Source organism: Apis mellifera, linkage group LG8 (genome assembly GCF_003254395.2).
Source record: "Apis mellifera strain DH4 linkage group LG8, Amel_HAv3.1, whole genome shotgun sequence".
NCBI lineage: Eukaryota > Metazoa > Arthropoda > Insecta > Hymenoptera > Apidae > Apis > Apis mellifera.
Genome location: NC_037645.1, coordinates 9344117 through 9368572, shown reverse-complemented (window position 1 = coordinate 9368572; position 24456 = coordinate 9344117). Strand labels below are relative to the sequence as shown.

The window sequence follows — 24456 nt, the reverse complement described above, 5'->3', positions numbered from 1 at the left end:
AATTCTATATTGAGTATAATGAAGAAACAAAATTGAGAACTATTAAATTTATATATCATATACTTATATTTTCTTTAATCCTCTACTAATTCCAATATGAAGTGACAATACGTAGAGAGAGGGAATCATTAAGATTAGTGGGGAGTGCATTTTTTGACATGATGCGATACCGATGTCGCCATCTATTGCCATTTCGTGATACTATACAGTACGGATAACCTCGATGATATTACGTGTACCACGAAAAATTCTTTGACAGGTTTGATTTCTTTATTTTTTTGTCGATTGATTGTTTCGATTTATTTTAAATTATTGTTTTAAATATTCTTGAGAAATTGACGGCATAGCAACCGAAATTTTGTTTGTTATGAAATATAATTCAGTTGCATTTTATATTAATTTATTCATATAAATTTCAAAATATATTATAATGAATATTATTTCTGTTGCAAAATTGACGATTTAAATATGTCTCAAAATCCTCGTAATTCAAGTGATAATTATATAAAAGAAAAAGTTGTATTAGAGCCCGAAGTAAGCTGCGAGAAACACGTAGTGAAACGATCGCAAGCCGGACAACAAATCGAGGAAGTGAAGCTTAAGCAAATCTCGACGTAAAATTCATTTGCATTATTTAATGACAAATTTTTAAATTATATTTCCTTAAAAATATTCCACTTCAGCTTGAGAAAATATCAAAACATAAATGGTACTTCGAGAATATTAAAAAACAAGGATATACATAGACTAAAAACGCGAAATCTAAAAGTGCCAAAAATCCCAAAGAACATCGTCAATATCGTCAACATCTTGCAGCACAAAAATTTTCTGAATATGGTTGGTCGATTCTTTAAACCAAGTATTAATAAATATCTGCGAAAGAAAAATTTTCGATTGAAAAAATCCAATATGAACAAAAGTCATGAGATTAACATTATTTTCTCGAATTTTGGCAATTAAATTTTTTAATTTATCGAACAAATAAAAGATCATTGTTGTTTAATTTTTCTGTTGCTTAATGTTTTCTTTTCTATAAAAATATTTATCTCGTAATAAATGATAAGTCTTACTTGAAAATATTCTTAAAATAAATTGTATTTTATTATATGTGTCCGTTTAAAGTTAATTATGTGAACACATTCTTGTCAAATGATTTATATCGCAAATATCAAAAATATTTACGAACATTTCACAATTCACTTCTTTTATGCGGATAAAAATGTGCGCATTTAACGTATCTTCAAGCTCTTCTCTTACAAGCTATTTTTATAGATCTCATAGAGTTCATAGAAATTAAAACTAAACTTATTTATATTAAACAAGGAACTTCCGATAAAAACATTACACATATCTATCGGTGGTGGGAATAAAACTTTTGAATTCTTTTAAAGATAGAGACTCTACAATCTCTATTCTTTTTTTTAAAAATTAAAGTTTGCTTTCAATATCGTCATATATTACAGCTGGGTTTGCAGCAGCCCATTTTTCCTTGAATGCCAATTTTTCTTTCTTGGGCTTAGTCTTCAAACTTTGGATACCGGCATAATGCTCTTCGATCTCTTTCAAAGATCTTCCTTCCGTTTCTGGCAATATGAAGTACAGTAGAATACCACCAACGAAATTGATCAAAGCATAAAAGAAAAACGTTCCAGGTAAGGACATTCCATTGACCATGTAGAGGAATATTTTATTTGAGACAGAGTTGAAAATATAACCTATAGAACCAGAAATTCCTGTCGCGCTACTTCGTACCTGGAATAAAATGAAAAATTAGCTTCAAAAAATACATAATCATTTTCATTTTTCATTTAATCATTTTAAGCTTGGATTTGATTATTAAAAAATTATTAAAATTAGAAATTTAACAATCTACAATTTTGGTTATTGGGATAACAAATTTAGATTTGAATTTTTAACAAACTCACGTTCACAGGAAAAACCTCTCCTGCCAGAACCCAAGGGAGTAACCTGATCCCTCCATGAGATAAGAAAGCAGCACCGATCAACAGTGTAGTGGGAAACCATGTGAGATTTTCAGAGTTAATGATGCGACTATCGTCCAAATATCCATAAATTGCCGCTAAACAAAAACAAAGGCCGGTTCCACCGACGGACAGAAAAGACAATAATCGTTTACCAGCAAAATGAATAACAAACACGCAAATCATCGTTCCTATTAATTCAGCTAGGCCGAGGAATACAGCAGCCGTATATTTTTCGATTGGCGTGTGCAGCTTCATGAAAATCATCACGGCGTAAGTTTGAAGGGTGTTGGTGCCGCCGAAATTGCCTATGAAGAAGGCACTGGTCACCAAAAGAAAGGGCGTGTAGAAGGTTTTCTTGCTGTAGGATTTCCATATTTTCTCCTGAGATGCTGCAGGTTTGTTCACGTCCTCACAAATAATTTGCAACTCTGATTTCACCTGAGCTGGACTGACCCAACCTCGAAGCCAACAGAGAGCTTGTTCTGCCTCTTTCTGTCTTCCTTTTGCTAAAAAGATTTTTTTTTTTTTTATATTTCAATTGCAATTCATCCTTGAATTTTGAGTATAGATTTCTTTTTTTAATATAAATATTTGAAGATTGTATTAAGAGTAACAATAGATTAGAATTGAAAACTTTCTTAAATAGAAGATTTATGATTGCTATTTACTTCTATCTTTATCCTGGTCCACATCCTGGGTATATAATGAAACAAATTATTTAAAATGATCTTTAGTCATTGCATAATAAGTACTTAAGAAAATATTTATTTATATAGAAAGATTTTTTGATTAAAACAAATCTAAACATAATCTATTTACTCATTTTCAAAAATATAAGTATATATTAATAATATTTTCATAAATGCATAATGAAAGATAAAAAAATTTGTTTTCGTTGATTATCTTTGCTTACTTGCTATGTATCAAAGATCTTAAAAAAAACAGTTACATAATAAATCATTATTTAACATCATTTTTAAATTTTACTTATTTGTTGAACATAGTATATATATATATATATATATATATATATATATATATATATATATATAATAGTAACAGTCTTTTAATTAACAATAATTTAATAAGGATGATGTAATGTGATGAAAAAACATTAAATAAGAAAATTTACCAGCAAGCCAATAAGGACTTTCGGGCACTGCACAGAGAGCAAGAAAGCATATAAGCGGATAGATCAAATTGACGAGTGTCACAGTCCTCCAGTTACCCAACTTGCCGCCTAACATCTGAGTGAAAATGCCTAAAATAATGGACATTGTGGAGGTGGCGGATAACATGCCACGTAAGTGGGGCTGCGTAACTTCCGCCACGTAGGTCATCACAGGTGCCTCAAGGAGGCCTCCTGTTAGGCCCGTCATGGCCAATGCTACGAATAACATTCCAGCTGTTGTGGCGTAATAATAAATAACCCAGGCTGCCACGAATGGGAGCGTGGTAAGCATCATGCTCCTCTTTCGTCCTATGAATTGCGACACTGGCCCGCTGGCAAAACAACCGATTGGAACCAGGAACAAGTTCAGACTACCTATATTGGTAGAAAGAAAATGTATTGTTTCAAACGATTTAAATCCTCTTTTTGAACTTTTTCTTTTATTTATAGGAAATTTGTGGAACAGACTTTGAGATAATGAAGATATATATAAGATAGAAGAATAAGATTTTAAAATTAATGTTTACAATTTCTTTGATAGAAGGTTTATATTAGAATATAGAATTTCATTGGAGCTGCACATTTCATTTTAAAAATTAAGTATATATATATTTTTTTTCTTTAATTTATTATAATTTCCGTGTTAAAATTCAAAAGAAAAATTCGCCTCAAGTTGTGAGCTCTTATCCTCCTTTATATCTTTATTACCGTGTATTATTATAAAAATTGCAATTATTACTAAAAGGAAAATTCCTCTGAAAAGAATCAATTATTATTTTGCTACATTCTCGCTTATAATTTTATTACCTGCACATGATTTAAATATAATAACGGCTCTTAAATTATTCTGTCTTTATCACACACATGGAATAAAAAATTATATAATACGTGTAATGTACAGATAGTTTTGTTAAAAAAAAAAAAAAAAAAAAAAAAAAAAGAAAATTGTTTACAATTTGAATAGAACGAAATTCTATTGTTTGAGAAGAAATATCGTTCGGGGAAACAAAGTGGTATTCACGTTTCGACAATTTTGTTTTGTTTCGTAAGAAGCAGAAGGTAAACGAGATATGCTCACTGATCCACGTTAATTCCTCCATGGAAACTGGAATCTCGGCGTTGTCCTTCTGCAACTCGGGGATAAGGATGGTGGAAAATCCCAAAGTGGATCCAAATGTGATCATCAACAGATTTTTCGCGCTCACTGCGCAGAATTGTGGAAATGCTTGGCGAAGTTTCGATATTGGATGATTCTCAGAGGTGCCGTTTAAATCAGCTTGTGACATCTTTTCATCGTTCCTGAACCAAAATGGATGAAATGATTTAGAAAAATAAATTTATTTTATCTTATTCGTGATTTCAAAAGAGATCAGATTAATTCAACTTTTTGTCGAGATCGCTGATCGAAGAATATTTATTTGATTTTTTAAGAATCGTATTTTTTGAAAAAAAAAAATTATAAAATATTTGAATACAGAACAAGTTATCGTTGCTTGCACTTTTTCCTGGTAGATTCTTGTAAGTGAAATTATAATTTGACAATTTTTCTTACAATTCGAATCGTTAAAATTATCGTTTCTTTTAAAATTGCAATTTTTTACTCGTATCATTTTCATTAGCATATTTTACAGAAATATCAGATCTTTTTGCAATTCTCAACACATTCGATAACACGAACGTATAATACATAATTTTTTATTATATATCGGCGGATGACGTGAATCGTATCCGTCACGAAGATTTTCTATCCAGCCGATCGCGTCATAAGTTTTCTTCCAAAGTTTTTTTTCCAATATCTGTGCTAATGCGCTGAACCAGACAATATAATTGGGAAAAATCCAAGGAAAAATTCTAATGTCAATGGATCATGGCGGATCTTCTTCTCTCTATTTGCTCGTGAACAAGAAAAACCTTGAAAATGCTCTTCGAGGAAAAGAAAAATTAGATACATTGACAGAGCGCATTGTGAACAGAGCATCGTCGATAAATTCATTTTTACCGACGTTTCTCCATATTTTTGCAAACTCTTTATATTATATCCTATAAAGACTTTAAAATATCAAAATGTATAAAAAAAATCATAGATTTTTAAATCTTGTTTTAGATTGAATATCTTAACTCGAAATAATATTTACATTGGGTTTTTTTAAAATTTTACTTATTCATTCGATCGAATTTATCGACCGAGTAAAACATAATCATTCGTATAAGATAACTAAGAGTTAACGACTAAGCAAATCTAATCTATAATCTTATTTATTTAATCGAGATGGTCTCGAGTAAAATTCCAAAATTTTTTTCAATTTAGAATCGAGTTAACAGCACTCAGGTTGATGATTATTCAATTATGCTTTATCGTGCTGTAATTTAAAACGTGTCCTCCATCCAATTCTAATCCGTTCTCTATGCGCTTATGCTTAACAGATTATCAAGGTTGCGATCGAAATCGAAGCGAATCTCTATCGATTAAAATTTGTTTTGTTGACAAATAATTAATAAAGCCTTTATTTCCTTTTTCATCCAGTTATATCTCCAAATTTTTTTTTTAAATTTAGATTTTTTTTTCTTTGTCTATCTAAATCGTTTTTATTCATCTCTCGATGCGGAAAATTGATATTTCTTTAAAGAAGAAAAGAAGAAATCGCGAGAAGAAGATTTCTCGCTTTCTTTCAATTCCAACAATTTCTTTTACATGTTGTTAGACTTGGCGTCATTGACATAGATTTTCTTCGGCGTGAAAGGTCCAGAGTTACATAAGATTTGTTGCACGTTTTCCCTCTTTTGCGTAATTTTAAAGGGAAATTGCCTTTCGGAATTCGATTTGCAATCCGATCAAACGAGCCGATTCGAAACGATCTGGTTATTTTACATCTGCGTTCGTTCCATTCGTCAATTTTCTGGGGAAAAAAATTTTCCATACGAAAAAAATTTCCAAAGAATGATTGTGTTATTTAGATAAAATCGAAAAAATTTATCGAAACGATGAATTGCAAATAAGCGAAAAGAACAAAGTTCGAAGATAACGCCATCTTCGATTTTGAAAAATGATCGTCTTTCGCTATATCTATTTTAATATATTTATATTTATTATCATTGTTTAATAATTTGTTAATTGATGTATACAGAGTGTAAAATGTATTTGCGCATTGTATTTGCGCAACATCTTTGAAAGATCCGAGTTGAAGTAACATTCAAGTCATGTTTATTTAATACAAACTTTGATTGTTTGTAACTTGATAAACAATATTTTTGTATACAAACTTTTGCGTTTGTTTCTTTAGAATGGATTCTTTAAACACATATAGCATTCTTAGATAGAATATTTGTGAATGATTATCGATAGATGGATTGATATTAAACAAATAAATGTAAAATTTGATACGAAAAATTTCGTTTGATACATTCTTCATTAAGTTATAAGCAGTTTAATTTAAATTAAAACAAAATGTGAATTTAAAATCTAATATTCAATTTTATTCAATTCAAAATTAAATTTTGTATTTGTTTAAAATTGATTTTTCAAAGATCGATCGTGATTTATTTATTACAGGAAAATAAATAATAAAAATAAGTAAAAAGAAAAAAAAAATTAGTTTTCGAGAATAAATAAAATTTGATAATATAATATCGATACAATTAGTATAAGTGTTATCGTTCTATCTCTCCAATTGTCTATTCTCGACTGCTGAGTCGTTGCCCTTGCCAATGTACATACGCGATCGATGGCGCTCGTATAAATATAGCGTGCGTATACATGCGACAAATTTAATTTAAATTTCTGAATTTCATTAATTAAGATCGATCGATATATTTCGACACGTTCAAATATGTCTTCACATATTTTTCTAAAGAAACAACCTTTTTCCTGATTTCATATCGATTATTAAACATTCTCGTAACAAGAAAATTGCGATGCATCAATGGAATCAATGCGATGGATCCAGCCATGCAAAACTAGACGCGATATAACACGTTCCAGTTGTCGGACGAGCATAGCATATATCATCCTTTCTACCACTAAAAGTGGCTCAATTGCGACGAATTTCCACAGGAGAATAATACGTGACATTATCCCCACTGCCATTGCTAGATACAAGTCACGTGATCAGACATCCGCCAAAACCAAGCAACGTGTCACATGACATACCTCTGCCTAATGTACCAATGACAATGAGGATAATGACGTCATGTGATCAGACACCTGTCCAAACCAAAGAACCGTGTCGTACGACTCGCCTTCATCAACGTATCAATGACAGTGAGGATAATTTGACGTCACGTATTTTTTTTAATGAAAATTAAGCAGATACACGTATGTCAACGTGTCATATGACGTGCCTCTGCCTAATGTATCGATGATAGTGAGGATAATGTGACGTCACGTGATCAAATACCCCTTCAAATCAAGTAACGTATCTTATGACGCGTCTCTGTCTACTATATCAATGACTGTGAGGATAATGTAATATCACGTATTCTTTTCTAGTGGAAATTCTAGCAGATACACATATGTGATCAGACACTTGCCCAAACAAGTATCGTACAACGTGTCTTTGTCTAACGTATCAATGATAGTGAGGTTATGTAATCTTTTTTACAAATTAGATAAAAGCATGTCACGTAATTATGGATTTATCAAAAGCAACGTGCCTCACGGCGTGCCTAACGTATCAACGAGGATAATGTGACATCATTTAATCTTTTCTAAAGGAAATAAGGCAGAGAGGAGATAATGTGATGCTCGATTTTGAACTTTTATCACGTGACGTATCTCTCACGTGACTGTCTAACATGCAATAACAGTGAGTAATACGATGTCACATATTCTTATTCTTGGTGAAAATTTGCCGACATTTGAGCCACTTTTAGAAAGATAGCAATTGTGTTCCATATGATTCGTGACGTTCATAAAATGTCGTGAAATTTAAAGTTTTTATTTTTTTTTCTTATTCTAGTAACTTTCATTCCTTTTCTTCACATTCTTATCACTTTCGAAAATTTTTTCTAATATAACGGTGATAAATCGAACGATTTTATCGATCAAATCGAATCACAAATTACTCATCGAACAAGTTTTTAAAACAAGAAAATGTTTAAAACACGTATATTACCGACAAGAATTTAAGAAACAAATTAATCATTTCTTTATTTTTTTTTTCTATGTTTTTTTTTTTTGTCTACTTTAGTCTTTATGTAAGCATAAAATTCGAAAAAAATTCATTGCTCGTTGATTTTTATCTTCTCCCATGTTATTTTTAGTTATTTCAAATCCTATCATTCATCTCGGACGATGAGAAATAATAAATGTATCTTATATATAACGATTAGTTTGTTTCTTACTTAAACAATTCAACAAATCAAGTTTCAAATCACATTCCCATCTTGCAAATCATCCACGATATTGATTTATCGAGATGGAAAAATTCGATTAATCGTATTTAGCAAAAACAAATTTCGATCAAAAAAAAAAAAAGCAATTCGCGTAGTAATTAATCAATTAATCAATATCACTTTATATTTTATACTTTTTACATTCCAATATTAATAAGTAATAATCACAATATGGCGTTCTTTCTTTTTTTCGCGAAAAAGGAAATGCAATGTTCCATAAAGATAATAATATTTGAATAAATATTACCAGGCAAATATAATAATACGATAAATCATAATAAAGATACCGATTGAAGAATATTTTAATACCGAGAATAAGAGATAATAATAAAAGAAGCATTATCCGTTTGTTTATTTTCTTCATTATATCCGTGTTGCAATTTCATTTTTTAAAAGTTGTAGTTTATTTGTACAGATGAAAGTATTTTATAAAAAAGAAAAAAATGAAATTGAAAAGGTGTTTCATATATTTTCCTATATTCTATCTTTAATCTTTCCAATATTTTTTCAATTCCTTTTTTTATCTATTGGAAAGAATCTAAGTATCTAATCTAGGAAGTATTAAGGGATTAATAATTATCTTCGAAAAATATTAAAAATTAATATGATTCCTGTCACTTTCTTTTCCTTCTTTTGATTTTTAAATGATCAATTATCATCAAGAATCATCGACAAGTAGACCATTATTAAGAATATTCTTAGATTTTATCGAAATATATAATTTTCGATTATCTCTTTTGATCTTTTGAAACTATAATCGGTATATAATTCTTAAATGACATCATGTTGTAACAACCTTCATGGTGGCTAGTTTTCAATTATAAATGCGTCATCATCAAGAAAAATCTTTAACGGGCCGAATTCCATGAAAGATTCATGGTTTTGAATAAATTAATGGAAAGAATTAAAGAAACAATTATGAAAAAAAAAAAAGAAAGAAAAGTTTAATAAAAATAAAAAGAAGTTAAAAATTATTTGCATCCAAGTATAAATTATTTTGTTATATAAATATAAAGAAATTGGAAAGAAAGAAAATGACACGTGAAGATAATTCATACATTCTAATTCTTATATAAACTGATCTCTTAAAAAATAAAAAGAAAAAAAAAATAAATATTTGAATTAGAATTATACTTTTTTCTTCGAAATTTAATTTTCCTTTAAATAGATAATCGTTGGAAAGAAAATAAATATTGTTGAAACGAATGATCGTTGTCTCTTATCATTCATATTTATGATTCAACTGTAGCAATTTATGACAGATTTATTTATTTATTGACAAGCTTATAATAATCCTTCGTACAGTAATTACGCAAAATCTCGTTGTTGATTTTTTTTGTCCACGTGCTCGAAGATTTCTTCAAATTTTATTACACGTCGATCGAAAATATTGAAAATTTGAGAAAGTGGAAAAAATTTTTCTATTTCTATTTCTCTTTGGCTATTCACCATCTATCTACCCTACACAAAGTAGGATCGTTATTTTTAACCATTGTTGATTAAGTCGTGTCTAAGAATTTATAATTTCATTCTTATCCATATGTCTTATCCTTAATAACGTTAAGGAAATAATCACATAATTACTCGACCAAGGACGAACAGGCAGAAATTGCATATTTTTGTTTCGTTTTTTATGAAACGATATTTCACGCAGTAATTTATTGCTGAAATAATCGATTTGAAATTTAATTCGATGCACTTTTGAATTCTACGAATTCCTTGTTTTTTTTACGACATGTTTTTTTCATGCTAAATTTATCCTTTCAAGTCTGGATTTTTTTCCTGGCCTAAAAATATCTTGTACTCAGAGTTAAAAAATGTGTAAAAAAAAAAATAAAAAAAGTAGGTCGAAACTTGATTTTTAACATTTGAATTCGAAACTTTTGACACTCATCCAAATCCAAGAAAATCTAGTTTTTTTTTAACATTGTAACATTTTTTTGAATTTGAATTTGAACAGATGAATTGTGTTCTATGTGGGATTAATAATATTATCATGTTATGTTGTTGACAGAGTAATAAAAAAAAAAAAAAATATGATGATCTTCTGAGAAATTTTTTTCTGCTTCTTTGTTAATTATTTAAATTGAATATTTAAATATTGAAATAATCGGTTTTTCCAGTTGAAACGTATATAATAAGCATTGGGAATAAAAAAATTTGAAATTTATTAGTCACTCACATGACAAAAATAAACTTAACAAAGAATAAAAAACTTTTTATATCTAATATAATTAATTATTTAATTATTTACAATTCTTGAATAATCTTATATAATTCTTCTCTCTTTATATTAAATTTCCAGATCAAGAATTTCATATTATTCACAATTGATTAATGATTTGTAATTCAATTATGTAATTTTCAAATATTTTTTTCTATAATTATTAAATAATTATATTCTATAAATAAAAGAAGTGTGCTTCTAAGAAAATTTGTAGATATTATGTATTATCATATATAAAAAATAAATAATAACAATACTTTTTATAATAAAAGAGATTTCATTTAAACTTTCTTGTTCAAATCAAATGATGTATAAATAATGTATGACGAGAGACTATAATTGACTAGGATCAATTATAGATACAACTATTTCTTTGTAAAAAACTTTACTTAAGTGTAAAAAAATAAATTGAAACAAATTTATTTTTAATTGAACGTTCCTCGATACATGCCCATTGACTATTCATCGAGCACCTTGATTAAATATAATTGGGCAGAGGAATGAATAACAAAAGAACTGTAAGAAACATACATCGTTATTGAATTTGCTACAACCATAAGCTAATATGTCACATGATGACATGAAAAGAATTGCGCAAAGCCCAACAGCATGACATTCACTGAAAGAAATCGATATCGCAATTATTATACAACAGATCTCTGTGTATTTTTGTGAAAGTGTCATTTGTTATTAACAATTTCATCTTTATCAATCGTTCCAATTTATCTTGGAAAATTAGATTTCGTAGAGATTAAAAATTTCCAAGTAACTTCTTTTTCAGCTTCTGAGAATCTGAATTTTTTAAATTTTCATATATATATATATATATATATTTTGATTTTCTGAAATTTTTAATTATTTGCAATTCCAAGATATTTGAATATTTATTTATAAATCTCTAGGATTATTAAATGAAATGAATATTTAAACGAAATAAGTGAAATTTTCAATATTTAAAATATTGAATATTAAAATATTTATATCTACATTTCATTCTTTCGTTCAACAATTTAATTTTACTTTTATCGATACGGAATAATTTCCAGATAATTAATAGTAAGAATAAAAAACCGTGGCTATAAATATGAAACAATATCGCATTACATAACATGCAACAAACTATTGTTGGTGGTCTGAGAAACAAAAAAATATAAAGTAGTAAAGGATAGACCTTTTTCTACGATGAAAATTTTATCATTCTAATTATTATAATTCGTTTCGCTAAAGCAATCAATCCAAAGAAGAAAAAAAAAAAAAAATAAGAAACGAAGTTATAATCTCAATCGAAAAAGAATTAATAAATCATTTGTTATACATTTTACAATTTACAATTAAAAAAAAATTTTATGTCCAATTTGATATTTTATCTACTATTTTCATTTCGAATAGCATTAGTACACCATTTGCAGTAAAAAGATGAATAATTACAATAGTTTAAGATAAGAATGATATTAATTATCAGGCAATATTTAGCAACTAAAAACTTTATTTACACAAATTTTGCTAATTCTTTGAAAGCCAACGAAGAAAAATTTCATTATTTAATTTCTTTTCGAGACAAATTTTTCTTTTAAAAATGAATATATAAAACTATGATAAAATAAAGATAAAAAATTTCAATAAGATTCGTGTCATCCATATTAAAAATATTTTTAATCCCTGTAAAGTAAAAGTTATCCAAGATCTTAATAATCTCTAGAAAAAATTAAATTAATATTAAGTAATGAAAAATTAATTGTAAATTAAAATTTTTTATCACTGTAAAATTTTGATAATTTTAATATATCATAAAAAAGAAAATTATAAAATATTTTAAAAATATTCAGTACTAATATTTAATAGTATTTAAGAAATAATATTTAGTAATAATTTTATTTAATAATATAAGAAAAAAATTTGTTTGACTATATTTAAAATTAGAATTTATTGTATATAGAAACTTGTATATTGTATATGGAAACTTTTCTTTATATTTTTTTATCTCTAATAATGAACACATTTAAATAATTATATTTAAAATTATACTATATATTATATTTAATTATATATTTAATTATTCAACTGTATATTATATAATAAAATAACTATATACTTATATAATTATTCATTTATTTTTTTTATTTAAATATTGCAATTGATAATAATAGTCAAATCAAATGATTAATAATTATTAATATTTATTAAATTTAATTATTTATTTATTATCAATCTAATTATAATAAATCTTTAATTATTAATCTAATAAAAAATTAGATTAGTAATTATTAGGAAAACAAGAAAGAAAAAATAAAATAATTATTCATTTGTAATGATTTTTTTTTATATAATAATTATTTTATATTTTTTTTACATTATAAAGAAATAAAAAATTTTAAATAATTACATACCTGGTGTTATCGTTGTTTTTTGACTCTGTCATTTTTGATCGATATGTTGTTGGTTACACGCAGTTTTCGATTTATTATTGGAAATTATTTTTGCATTCCTTATTTGACACGTTTTCTACAAATATTTATATTTTTCCGTATAAAATTTTTTATACGCCTGTTTAACAAAAAAAACTAAAAAAACTGGAATAATAACACCGATGAATATGTTTTTAACGTTTAACACAAAAAATTAATTAATATTCTTCTTCTTCTTAAAATAAAAAAAAAAAGATGATATTGAAATTAAATGTAAAAATGATCTCACAAGTGACTAGTTTTTTTTTTAACAAAAGTAGTAAATAATTATATTATTTTTTTTCTTTTCTTTAAATCTTTCACATTTTTCCATAATTTTTTCTTCAAATTTTTTTTCATATATTTTCTTTTCCAAATGTTTTTTATCCATTAAACCTTTCACTTTATTTTCATCACAGCCACAGGTGTGTAAAGCAGTATCAATTCTCTTTACTTTCTCTTATCTAGTTCACCTTCACGAATCCAGTTTCTTTACCTCCAAAATTCATTAATTTACCACGAAGAATTCAAATTAATTAAAAATTTAGTCACTACTTATACATTTGATGATTTCAAGATTTAATGAGTGGTTCACAGATCACCCACCGATTTTCATCCATAATTTTTGTATTGAAAAAACCGCAATTGTAAACATCATTCGTGATATTTTCCTCTTCTCTTCAATCAGTTTCAATTAGAAAACTGTTCAAAAATGTCGATTATGTCGAATAATATACAAAATGTAAGTAATATGAAAACACCAAATTTAACTATCTATCCTATCTTGTACTTCATTTTATTAATTTCCTGCGCTGGAATTGGATCATCTGATCTTCTCTGACTATGTTCAAATAAATAAGGAAAGACTAGGTGAACCAAGCACGATGACTTCCGTTCGGAAGTCGAGATGACAACAGCCTAATCCTCCGCTAGACTGTTGTCAGTCACACTAAATGACCAACGAAAGTGAGCAACTCATGTGTATATATGATTCCTCCTCCACTAAATGCGCGTTTACACAATAGCTTTCATAAACGAATACACGTGGCTTGCCCCTCTCTGCGAATATTCCTTACATCTAACTTTACTATTAGTCTTTGTTTAGTTATAGACGGGGCAAGAACCGATGTTAATCTTCTTTGCAAATTGATCAGCATGATCTGGCAGCTGAATAACGATAATGAAAAAAAGTGTTAATGTTAGTGATGCGGGAATGAACATAGTTGAATGGAGAATTGGATAGAATTGATTCTGTTGCAAAATAACAGGTAATAGATAGTTATTACTATCAGGTTGCTTAAATTGTGATATATAGTATGCAGGATATTATAAATTTATTTTTGAAAGTTTATTAAAGAAAGAATTTTTTCTAACTTTTAGTATTTAATTGAATCAAATAGAATATTCTGTAATAACATCGAATATTTCTCTATTATAAATATTTCAAAATTTTATAAAATGTTAGAAATTACTTTTTAAATTCTTTTTTGTGATCTTGAAGTTCATTGGAAGTTGTTGGAAATATGTTACATTATTTTACATTAAATATTTATCAAATATCATTACATCAAGTAATTATTTCAAAAATTAAAAATTATATTTCATTGAATTATTAATTAATATGAAATATGAATGATCTGCTTATCATTTAATAGTCAGATTTAATTGAATACTCTGCAATTATAATTAGATTGCATTAAATGGATAATAACTAATTAATTAAAAGAAATCAATTCATTAAGTTATTATTACCAATATTATTTGTTCTAGCAACAATATGTTGTTTTTAACATTTGTTGTTCATTGTCATTCCATCAAAATATGGAAAATTTTTCACTTTTATTTTTACCTGTCAAATTTTACAAATAACTAAATAATATAGAATTTATGACATAAAAATAAAAAAGTTTGACAACATTAAAAAATTCAACTGTATTCAGATAAAATCGAGTTTTCTTATCAATCATCTTTTTAAAAGCTACTTATATACACTTGTCTGTCTTAAGATCATCAATTACTTTTGAGTAATAGTATGTTTATCAATTGCAATTAATTTTATGTGCATGATGTCAATATTTTAAAATTATTGTAAAATAAAAAATGAAATGAAATTATAAGATAATAAAGATATAGTATTCTAAAAAAAATTATATCTTTGATATTGATACATTGATATTAATGTTTGTTAAGAATACACATTACTTTTTTTTTGAATATGTATGAAAATATCTTGATATATTTTAATACCAATAAAACCAGTTTATTATTTATAATTTAATTTTATTTTAATCTTATACTTATATATTCTAATTTCAAAAATATTAATTAGAAAATATGGCATTATGTATAATATTAAATATATACATGTCAGAAGATTATATGTTACTGAACGTCTATATGATATTATTCAGTACAAAAAATGATTTAATATGCATCTGATATTATGCATGGAATTAATCACTTATTACTTATATGTCAGATCAACACAATCCTTATTTAAAGGAAAGTTCCACCATATGCAGATTACTATTAACACTATAATAATTCCTCATTATATTATTATATTTATTGATTAAAGTATAATTTTTTTAAAATAAACTTATTAATATAATATTATTATTTTTTAAATATATTTCATAATATATACATATATATATATATTTTTTTAAGAAAAATACTTTTATTTCTATTTTTAGAAAAATATCTTTTAATAAACTGTATTAATTTTATTTATTTTGTGGATAGAAAGATTTATCAATCATACATTGAATTCATTCTGAGATTCTATTATAACAATAGTGAAAGATGAGATCTAATAAATGTGAAAATTTATTAAGAATAGTATATCTTTTGTAAGACATATCTGCATATATTAAATTAAATAAATATAAAAATCACATAAAGTCCTAAATAAATATTAGCCAACTGTTGCGTTGTTAGAAGCATTTTTTTTTTCTTTTTTTAATCATTTTGTCTTATTTATTCAATATCTTTCAATTAAATCGAATATGAACATGTCATGATTTGATATGATTTAGAACTTTGGTTGAGAAAAATATATCTCTATTTTATAGATCAATGATCAAACTAATTATCTTAAATATATCGGAAAATAAAAGAGATTTTTATATGTCAATATGAATCATACAATTCAGTCTAAAGATATATAGATTACTATTTTTAACATTCATTTCATAACACACATGCCAAACTTCAAAATCAAGTAAAGAATTTCATGACAATCAACTGGATATACATATTTATGCAAAAATTTCAAAGTTGCTTATCTATGACAAGTATTATTTTTATTTTTTAAAAATCTTATATTTTTTATTATTAAGAATAATCGCTATATAAATAGAAGTTTAAATATTATTATGTATTATATAGCTAGAAACATAATCATTAGCATATAAGAGAATATTTTCAAGCTTAATATTATATAATCAAATTTGTAAAATTTTTTTAAATGTATACCAGCTAATTGTTAAGAACTCTTTCTGCAACATTAAACACTTTCTTCAACAATAATTTTATATTATATAGCTTCACACATGGACTACTCAAATGGAACGCTTTTGTACACAATTTTTTTTCAGATGAATATTTATTATTCATCCAAAAGAAAAATACGACATTGGCTTGGTATGCACATTTTGTATCATTATATAAGTGCATCCTAAATATGTCACAAATGTACATATATTATTATTTTTTTTTTTAATTATATGAATCATGAAATAGAAAGATAGTTTAAACTTTTGTCAAATTTTTTATAGTTACATTATATTACATTATATATTTATATGTAAAGTAGGACCCATTTAGTTCGTTTGAGAATAATTAATTCTCTTTACAAAAATAGATAGATAAATTAAACAGGATTATATATTTTGATACATTGGATATTAAATTTTTCTAAAAGTTTCATTTGAAAAATTCAACTCAATAGTTATAAGGAACTTTTAGCTAATGAAATGAAATTATTTTATTTTATTTAGTGTTTTAAATGAATCAATATTTAATAATATATATATTTACAATTTTATGTAATTGCAAGTTTGAAAATTTTTCTTGATATTATAAAGAGGCTTTATTGATAATTATTTTATTTGCGATTTCCATGTCCTTTATTACAATATTTTTTTATTTAGTTGGACTAAATATAAAAGGAATAAAGGCACTCTTAGACCGTGGTGCGTGTAATAAAATTGCATAGAAATAAAAATAGATCTCTCTATATATTAAACATTTAATACTTGATATAAATTTTTTGTTTAATATTAATAAGAATTCTGAATTTGAAATCTTTACTTTGAAGAATCAATATACATTGTTTATATGATGATCTCATAATTAATTAACATTGCTATTATATATTTGTTTTTCTAACACAGAAGTGATATCCAGCTCATATCTGTGTTTAACAATTCCAGTTTAACAAATGCAACTTCTTCATACGTCGAATCTATTTTAAAAAACCATAAATAGAAAAAAAGATAACAATCGTCTATTTGAAAATGCTTCTAAATCACGCTGTGAAACAGAACGGACACTTCGAGATATAGCACAGCCATTTTTTTTTTTTTTTTTGATAATTAACGGAGATATCAAAAGCTTTTCTAGTTTAATTATTTAAAAATATGATTTACTTTAACTTCATTTTTGTATCATTGCCTTTAACTATATATTTTTTGCATTTTATAGTACTTCCGATTTAAATGTATACATGTATACATAAATGATTCCGAAAATTGATTAAAATTTTCTATAATACTTCATCTACATATACTAATGACAAGAGATAAATATATTTGTATATCTCTTAAACTGTCACGATAGAATAGAATACTTATTATTATATAAGACTATAACGTCAGTAATATAAAAAAATTCATATTAAAAGTGCGTGTATGATAGTTTTTAAATATAAAATGTACATCATGTAAAAATCTATATCCTTATAAATGGTAGGATTTTTTTCAAATATTAAAATTAAATATGAAACGAAATAGCTATATACAATGGTGCATATACAGATAGATCTTAATCTAATTTATCGGAAACCAATGGGAACCTGACTATTCGCAATTGTCGACCAAAATCGCATACTACACTATCCCTTAACACTAACATTTGCTTTACAAAAATACAACTATCTTTATGACCCAACCTTACTTCACGCACTGGCTCTCCAGTTCGGACGTCCCAAACTACTAGTGATCCCTGAAATCGTTAAAGTTAGAAGCATTTCTTTTTTTGTATTTTTAAAGGAGTTGAATGATATCTATAAAACAAAAGTTACTACTAAGTATAAGGAAAAACAGAAAAAACAAAAAAACAAACACATACCTGATTACTGGTTATGAGTAGATGATGTGTCAACATGACTAACTGCAAACTATAAGCAAATCTATGTGCTGGAAGAGTATGTAGTAAATGTCCCTGAAATCGTTCCCATACACACAATCTCTCATCAGTACCAATGCTTATTACATATGATACAGAACATGCCATAGCTGCCACAGCACCATCGTGAGCTTGTATACTATACATACATGTTCCTACAAATAAAAATAAAAAATGTAAATTTTTTGTAAAAAATTATAATATTTTATTTAAAATATAAAATAGATACCAGTTAGAAGATCCCAGACGCATAAAAGACCATCTTGAGATCCACTACCAGAAGTCATAGGGCTCATTCTATCGATGAATAAACAAGATATAGGACCACAATGACCATGGAGAGTATATAGTGGTAACTGATCCTCCAATCTGAAATTTAATTTAATATAAAAAAAAGGTATCTAGTGAAATTTTTATAAAAAATAAAATTTTTATAAAATTCATACCTATATACTTTTAGAGTATGATCTTGACTACCAGTTAAAACGCGACCACCTTCACTATCGAGTACAGTTATTGCTTGCTGATGTGCTTTATGAGAACCAATTTTCATACAACGAAGATCTTCTTCAGATTGCATAATGTTATTTATATCCATAGGTGAACCAGCACTTCCTGTTCTAACATGTGCTAAAAAAAAAGAAAATAACATAATTTATATTTAAATAATAGTACATGCGATAATTGTTGAAAATAAATTTACTTCTTCTATAAGAAGTGAAGCCCCAATGAATTTGTTGACCTTCGCTATATCTTTCTAGTTGTAGGAAATCAATACAGCCATTTAATTTAGCTGCTACTACTCTACTACCTATGAATTTTACAGCAGATATTCCAAGTCCTGATCCATCATCAAATAAACACTGAAATATTTAAATTTTTTTAAAAATATTAATATTTATATTGATATTAATTTTTTTTATATTTACCTTAAATTTACCCGTAGTGCCTTCCCAAAATTCTAAACTTCCGTTTGCACATCCTACAACTATAAGATTTTCTTGATAATCCATGCACCAAATGGGAGATACTATATGTGCAATTTGCACATTTTTATCTGTATTCAACATAGATATATTATCTACTAAACCAGATGAATTTAATTTTCCATTAGCATTACATAAATGTTCTAAACTTTCTGAATTTCGCAGTTCATCCATAGACTTATTATGTTCTTCAAAGAGATGTTTATATTGATCACCAAAATCGAATCCTTGTTCACAATTTTGTTGTACTGGAGACTGTTTCATGGATGAAAATTTAATATTTATTGCTGATTTTAAATCTGGAAGATCGTAGACATTGTCTAAATTTTTACGTGCGCTTTTCTTTCTTTCCAAGTTAAATTCATTAATTTGATAATCATAATCCAGTGTGTTTCCCATTGAGTTTCTTTTGCTAATATAATTCTGCCCTTTATGCATATTATATAATCCAGGAGAAGATTTTCTATAATGAATAGTCGACGCTGCTGAATACAATCCAAATGAATTGGTATTTTCCATTTCCCCTCTTGAGGGTGGTGAACCACTTTCGTAATCTGACATTAACTCATCTACATCTGGCGTTTTATGATTTAAACTTTTGTAGGGATTACTAAAGAACTGTTTTCTGTCTACATGCACCAACTGTTCGCCTGACGTTGCATCCCATACTCTAATATGACCAGCTAAACATGTGCTGGCTATAGTATTGCCATCTGTAGCAATGCATTCCACTTCTTGAATATGACCTTCAAGAACTATAGGCAATGCTTCTAGGACTAATTGCGTTGTTGAATCAGAAGCTTTCTCTGGTTGATACCAACTAGCTCGCCATTCAGCATAGTTTCTTGAACAAACACATCTATAAAGAACAACCATTGTATAAGCAACAACAATGATACTAATGAGACATAACACTGTTGCTAAGAATATTTCCATTGGACTAGAGGGAATAAAAGGAGTATCTGCATTAAAACCTCGACTTTCAGATCTAGTTGGTAATTCCACATCTGTAATGAATTTGTAATTGACTGATTAAATGATTAATTTTAATCGATAATTTTAATGTTATTTAATTATATACCTAAAAAGTCTAATGGATCAAGAGCAGCAGTTGCAAAACTCTGCCATTGAAAATGTTGTACATCATTTGGATTACTGATTTGTTTCACTAATTGTGTACTGACTGCATGAGATAATTTTACAGCAGGTAATATAATTATACGTCCTCCGGCGGCAGAAATATTATACATTGAAAGAATTGAAGACCAATGATAAAGAGATAAACGATTCCAAGGTGGAAACTCCATTGGTTTTAATTTATTTAATTCATCGGTAATATTATTTGTTAGATCATCCTAATGTATAACAAAATGTGGTAAATTAAAATTTATGTTCTGAAAATTCCACACAATTAGGACTTAAATAAGATAGTAAATAAATGATTTTTAAATTACCTGTTTATTTAAGTGATTTGAAGTAATTATTGTTGAAGGTATTGATACTGGTTTTATACTATTTAATTCAATATAATTATTTAAGGACTGAGATCTTTCTACTGTGTATCCTTCAATATCTGATTCTGATTTTAATGTTTCACTTAAGTGTATAAGATGTTCAACAATACCAGAATTATAAACGATCATACTGATCCAAACAACCATCCATACCATAAATGCACGCTGAAATATTCGAGTTCTTGCCCAGAAATGTACTAGGCGTAATCGCTTTGGAATTTTAGCTAATGTATGAGTGTTCTGCGTATTTGGAGCTATGACAGTTGTTGGACCATTAGACAAACCATTTAATCTTGGATGAGATTTTGATCGAAAAATATTCGGTTTTCTATTTGTTATTGTTGTTGTAAATTGCTGTTTACGTGTAGTTGGTATATTTGGAAAATGAAATTTAGATGTTTCGCTAGAAAGCTCAGTTCGTTTGATATCAATAGCAAGAATTGTGGAAAAAAAAACCATTTGAAGAAAAAAATCATTGACCAATCCCACAATAGCAAATATACAAAACTCTTGTATAGCTGGCACAAAAGTGAACAATCCTATTGTTAAGATTGTTACTTCTGTAAGTAGATTTTTGGTGATGGACCAACCTTCTTTGGACAGAGCTTGAGCAACACGTATTTTTACATCCAAATGTGCTGGAGTACTCACTACACTTTTGGTTAACACCAATACATTTTCTAATCCTACGATAATCACCAAATAGGGAAAAATCACTTCTTTTCCACTCAGACTTAAAGTTAAGCCAAAAAAAAAGCATACACCCACAGTCATAGACAGTGAACCTATCACTGTTACAGTTGCACCAAATGCTATTCCAACTTTTGATTTCACTAATTCTATTTTTCGCACAGAGAAATAAATATAAAAAAACAAAACAAAAAATGTCGTCATCAATGGAAAAAAATCACTGTAATTAAATTCACCAGGATAAAAGATATGTAATATTTCATCTGTTGAAATATTGGTAGTATTTTCACTTTCTATTTGATGAAGATGATAATAATTTTTTAATCTATATTGTAATCCTTTTATAAATCTAAAAATTGAATTAATTATATAATCAATAAATATAATAAATAAATAATTTTTATTATCAATTAAATACTCACTCAGGATCATAGTTTTTTAAATAAATAGTTACTGCATATTGTAAAATTCTTTGTCTAATTCGCATTGGATATCTTTTTATTCCTGTTTCTTTAAGATTCATACCAAACATTATCTCGGCTAAACTAATTTTACCTTTTTGTAGATTCTACAATATACAATTGTAGTAGATTATTTTTTAAAGAATTTATTATTTTTAGGTTATATTTAAAACTATATATATAAAATTTCTATAAATTAATTCTAAAAAAATCTTGTTCATACCTGATAAGAATAAATAGTATTTATAAGATTTGTATCTTGTGCATAAAGTTCAATACTTCTTTGCCATAAATTTGCAGGGGAAAGAACAAGACAGTTATATTCTGGCAAAACTTCTGACTTTTTTCCATTCCTTTTTTTAACTGCTTCAATATGTAAACATACTTGATCAAGTGTTTTTAATCTAAAAATATAATAATAAAGATAAATATTTAAATCAAGATTCTATGAAACACAAATAACTTACGTTTTTGGATGTTGATAATTCTGTATAATCTCTAAAAGATTAAAAACTTCATAAAGTGGACCTCTAAAAGCATCCATCAATGTTAACTCCTCTGTCCATGGTACAACTCCAACTCTTAATATCACTTGTTGTACATAAAACACAGAATTTTCTGTATTGTTTTCAGGTACAATGGTATGATTGATTATAGTTCGTGGCGTATTGCCAGGCATTGGTAAATTAACCAAAGGATAACTACAAGAAAAAATAGTAATCAAAATAACATTACTTGCTTTTAATTGCTATTTACCTACCGAGTTATGAATGAATATAAAATTCAAAAAAGGAAATACTAACCAGCATAGCAATATAATTGAAACTGCCAATGAAATGACTGCAATAGGATGAGATGAACAAAACAGGCCATGGGCATAATATAGCCCTGCCACCCTATCTGGTAAACTACGAAACATTTCAAGACTGTTTCACTAACATGTCTTAAATCATATATATTTTGGTAACATTTAACCTGAAAAAATTGAAGAAAATATGCACAATAAATAACAGATGAATATAATGCATTATAAAGTATTGAAGCATAATTATAAATAACTTCTATAATTATCATTATTAAAATAAATATTTATATATAACTTAATAAATATATATAATTAAATTAATATCTATATAATTTATAATATTTTGTATAATATCTAATAGATATTTATATATACAAATATTTATAGCTAAGATTTCGAAAAAAAAAACATTTACGCGTACATATTTTTACGCATTATCAATAACATTACGCAATTGCTAGATCATTTAATTAACATTTTCACAAGAATATGAAAGAATCAATGATACGCAAAGATTATGATAAGTAAATGCATTTTCTTTCGAATAAATTCATGACGCAATAACGAGCAAATAAAACGATTATACACGATGATTGGATACGATGAGAATACACGTCGACGCATCACAGACTTATATTACTTACGTATGCCTACCATACTAATTATATCATTTCTTTCGGATCTATTTTCTTCTCACTTTGCATTCTGGGATTAACGAACAACATAGCAACAAGTGAATCAATTCTTTTTGTCACAGTCACTGTTAAATAAACATTGTCAAGATTTTTTTTAAAATTATTAATATCATCATAGATGAGATTTCAAAAAATGCACTCAAAAATAATTTACATACAATAAAAAACACATCGATACTGTATAATCTAAGATATATTTCAGCACGTTAAATTTGAATAAAATAAAAAGAATTATACACCCCTAAATATAATCGTAAGTGAAGAAATAGATGAGTCCATTCGACTTTGAGGTTAAGTTCGATCTATCGTCTGCACGTTTATGCGTAGATAATACAGCAATTGATTTTGCAATACAGCATAAAACACACGAATCGGTCACACGTGCTTTGAATCGCGCGTCATTCCTTGAATAAACGAGCACGGATATGAGCACAAGCGTTAGTGGTCAAGAAACGACTTCAAACGACACGAGTATGTAACCCGAACGCCCGGCGTAAATTTCTCGAGTGCACTGGCCGGTTTCAATTTAACCCGCACGATACTGCACTGAGTGCTAATTTATTTTTAAATGATTCAGTCGAGCCTCCAACTTGCGACCAATCGCAGGTGTATTAATATTATGCAGCCAGTCGTCGCTCTCCTGTCTTTGCTACGCACGTGCTAAAAAATTTGATAAAT

General features: G+C 27.1%; 3 protein-coding genes and 2 long non-coding RNA genes across 14 annotated transcripts in view; 3 read left to right on the top strand and 2 right to left on the bottom strand.

Moving 5' to 3' along the window:
- LOC107964843 overlaps window positions 1-1653 on the top strand; it is an 11829-nt gene extending 10176 nt beyond the window's left edge. For 3 of the 4 annotated variants that reach the window (XR_003305221.1, XR_003305218.1, XR_003305220.1), the window contains one exon: window positions 1464-1653. This is a non-coding gene — a long non-coding RNA (uncharacterized LOC107964843). Of the gene's footprint in view, window positions 1-174; window positions 260-1463 lie in introns of those variants that run through there. The other variant, XR_003305219.1, reaches the window with a different exon arrangement.
- LOC113218956 lies at window positions 434-992 on the top strand. Its single transcript, XM_026442461.1, has 2 exons — window positions 434-614; window positions 684-992. Exons 1-2 carry the CDS (start codon window positions 469-471, stop codon window positions 958-960), a joined length of 423 nt encoding a protein of 140 aa, XP_026298246.1. The 5' UTR covers window positions 434-468; the 3' UTR covers window positions 961-992.
- Window positions 1078-14192, bottom strand: LOC551553 (facilitated trehalose transporter Tret1). The gene is made up of 5 exons (XM_623947.6): window positions 13162-14192; window positions 4235-4455; window positions 3118-3531; window positions 1926-2491; window positions 1078-1752 (listed from the first exon to the last, which is right to left on the bottom strand). The coding sequence occupies exons 1-5, from the start codon at window positions 13191-13193 to the stop codon at window positions 1429-1431; spliced, it is 1557 nt and encodes a 518-aa protein (XP_623950.2). The 5' UTR covers window positions 13194-14192; the 3' UTR covers window positions 1078-1428.
- LOC102654188 lies at window positions 6714-23075 on the top strand. 2 transcript variants are annotated; one of them, XR_003305222.1, is made up of 3 exons: window positions 6714-7563; window positions 7643-7958; window positions 18853-18941. It is a non-coding gene; the product is annotated as an uncharacterized LOC102654188 (long non-coding RNA). The 2 variants fall into 2 exon arrangements; XR_411069.3 differs by lacking the exon at window positions 18853-18941 and adding an exon at window positions 22912-23075 and having other exon boundaries at window positions 6715-7563.
- Window positions 17455-24456, bottom strand: LOC411459 (sterol regulatory element-binding protein cleavage-activating protein). Of its 6 annotated transcripts, none has more exons than XM_006568010.3 (13): window positions 23728-24456; window positions 23082-23253; window positions 22746-22979; window positions 22502-22682; window positions 22240-22385; window positions 21068-22166; window positions 20695-20968; window positions 19557-20620; window positions 19331-19490; window positions 19074-19257; window positions 18857-18996; window positions 18571-18782; window positions 17455-18505 (listed from the first exon to the last, which is right to left on the bottom strand). In XM_006568010.3, exons 2-13 carry the CDS (start codon window positions 23195-23197, stop codon window positions 18398-18400), a joined length of 3918 nt encoding a protein of 1305 aa, XP_006568073.1. In that variant the 5' UTR covers window positions 23198-23253; window positions 23728-24456; the 3' UTR covers window positions 17455-18397. The 6 variants fall into 6 exon arrangements, with proteins under 6 accessions (XP_006568073.1, XP_016769060.1, XP_006568070.1 ...); XM_006568007.3 differs by having other exon boundaries at window positions 18265-18444; window positions 23505-24456; XM_006568008.3 differs by having other exon boundaries at window positions 18265-18444; window positions 23672-24456.

Excerpts from the sequence above, each read along its gene's own strand:
- LOC113218956 (XM_026442461.1), top strand. The coding sequence starts at position 469 with ATGTCTCAAAATCCTCGTAATTCAAGTGATAATTATATAAAAGAAAAA. Across the intron at positions 615-683 it reads AAGCTTAAGCAAATCTCGAC|CTTGAGAAAATATCAAAACA; the intron begins GTAAAATTCATT and ends ATTCCACTTCAG.
- LOC551553 (XM_623947.6), bottom strand. The coding sequence starts at position 13,193 with ATGACAGAGTCAAAAAACAACGATAACACCAG. Across the intron at positions 4,456-13,161 it reads AAAAACAACGATAACACCAG|GAACGATGAAAAGATGTCAC; the intron begins GTATGTAATTAT and ends ATTTTGGTTCAG. Across the intron at positions 1,753-1,925 it reads GAGAGGTTTTTCCTGTGAAC|GTACGAAGTAGCGCGACAGG; the intron begins GTGAGTTTGTTA and ends ATTTTATTCCAG.
- LOC411459 (XM_006568007.3), bottom strand. The coding sequence starts at position 23,197 with ATGTTTCGTAGTTTACCAGATAGGGTGGCAGGGCTATATTATGCCCAT. Across the intron at positions 19,491-19,556 it reads GCACTACGGGTAAATTTAAG|TGTTTATTTGATGATGGATC; the intron begins GTAAATATAAAA and ends TAAATATTTCAG. Across the intron at positions 18,445-18,570 it reads TACTCATAACCAGTAATCAG|GGATCACTAGTAGTTTGGGA; the intron begins GTATGTGTTTGT and ends TAACGATTTCAG.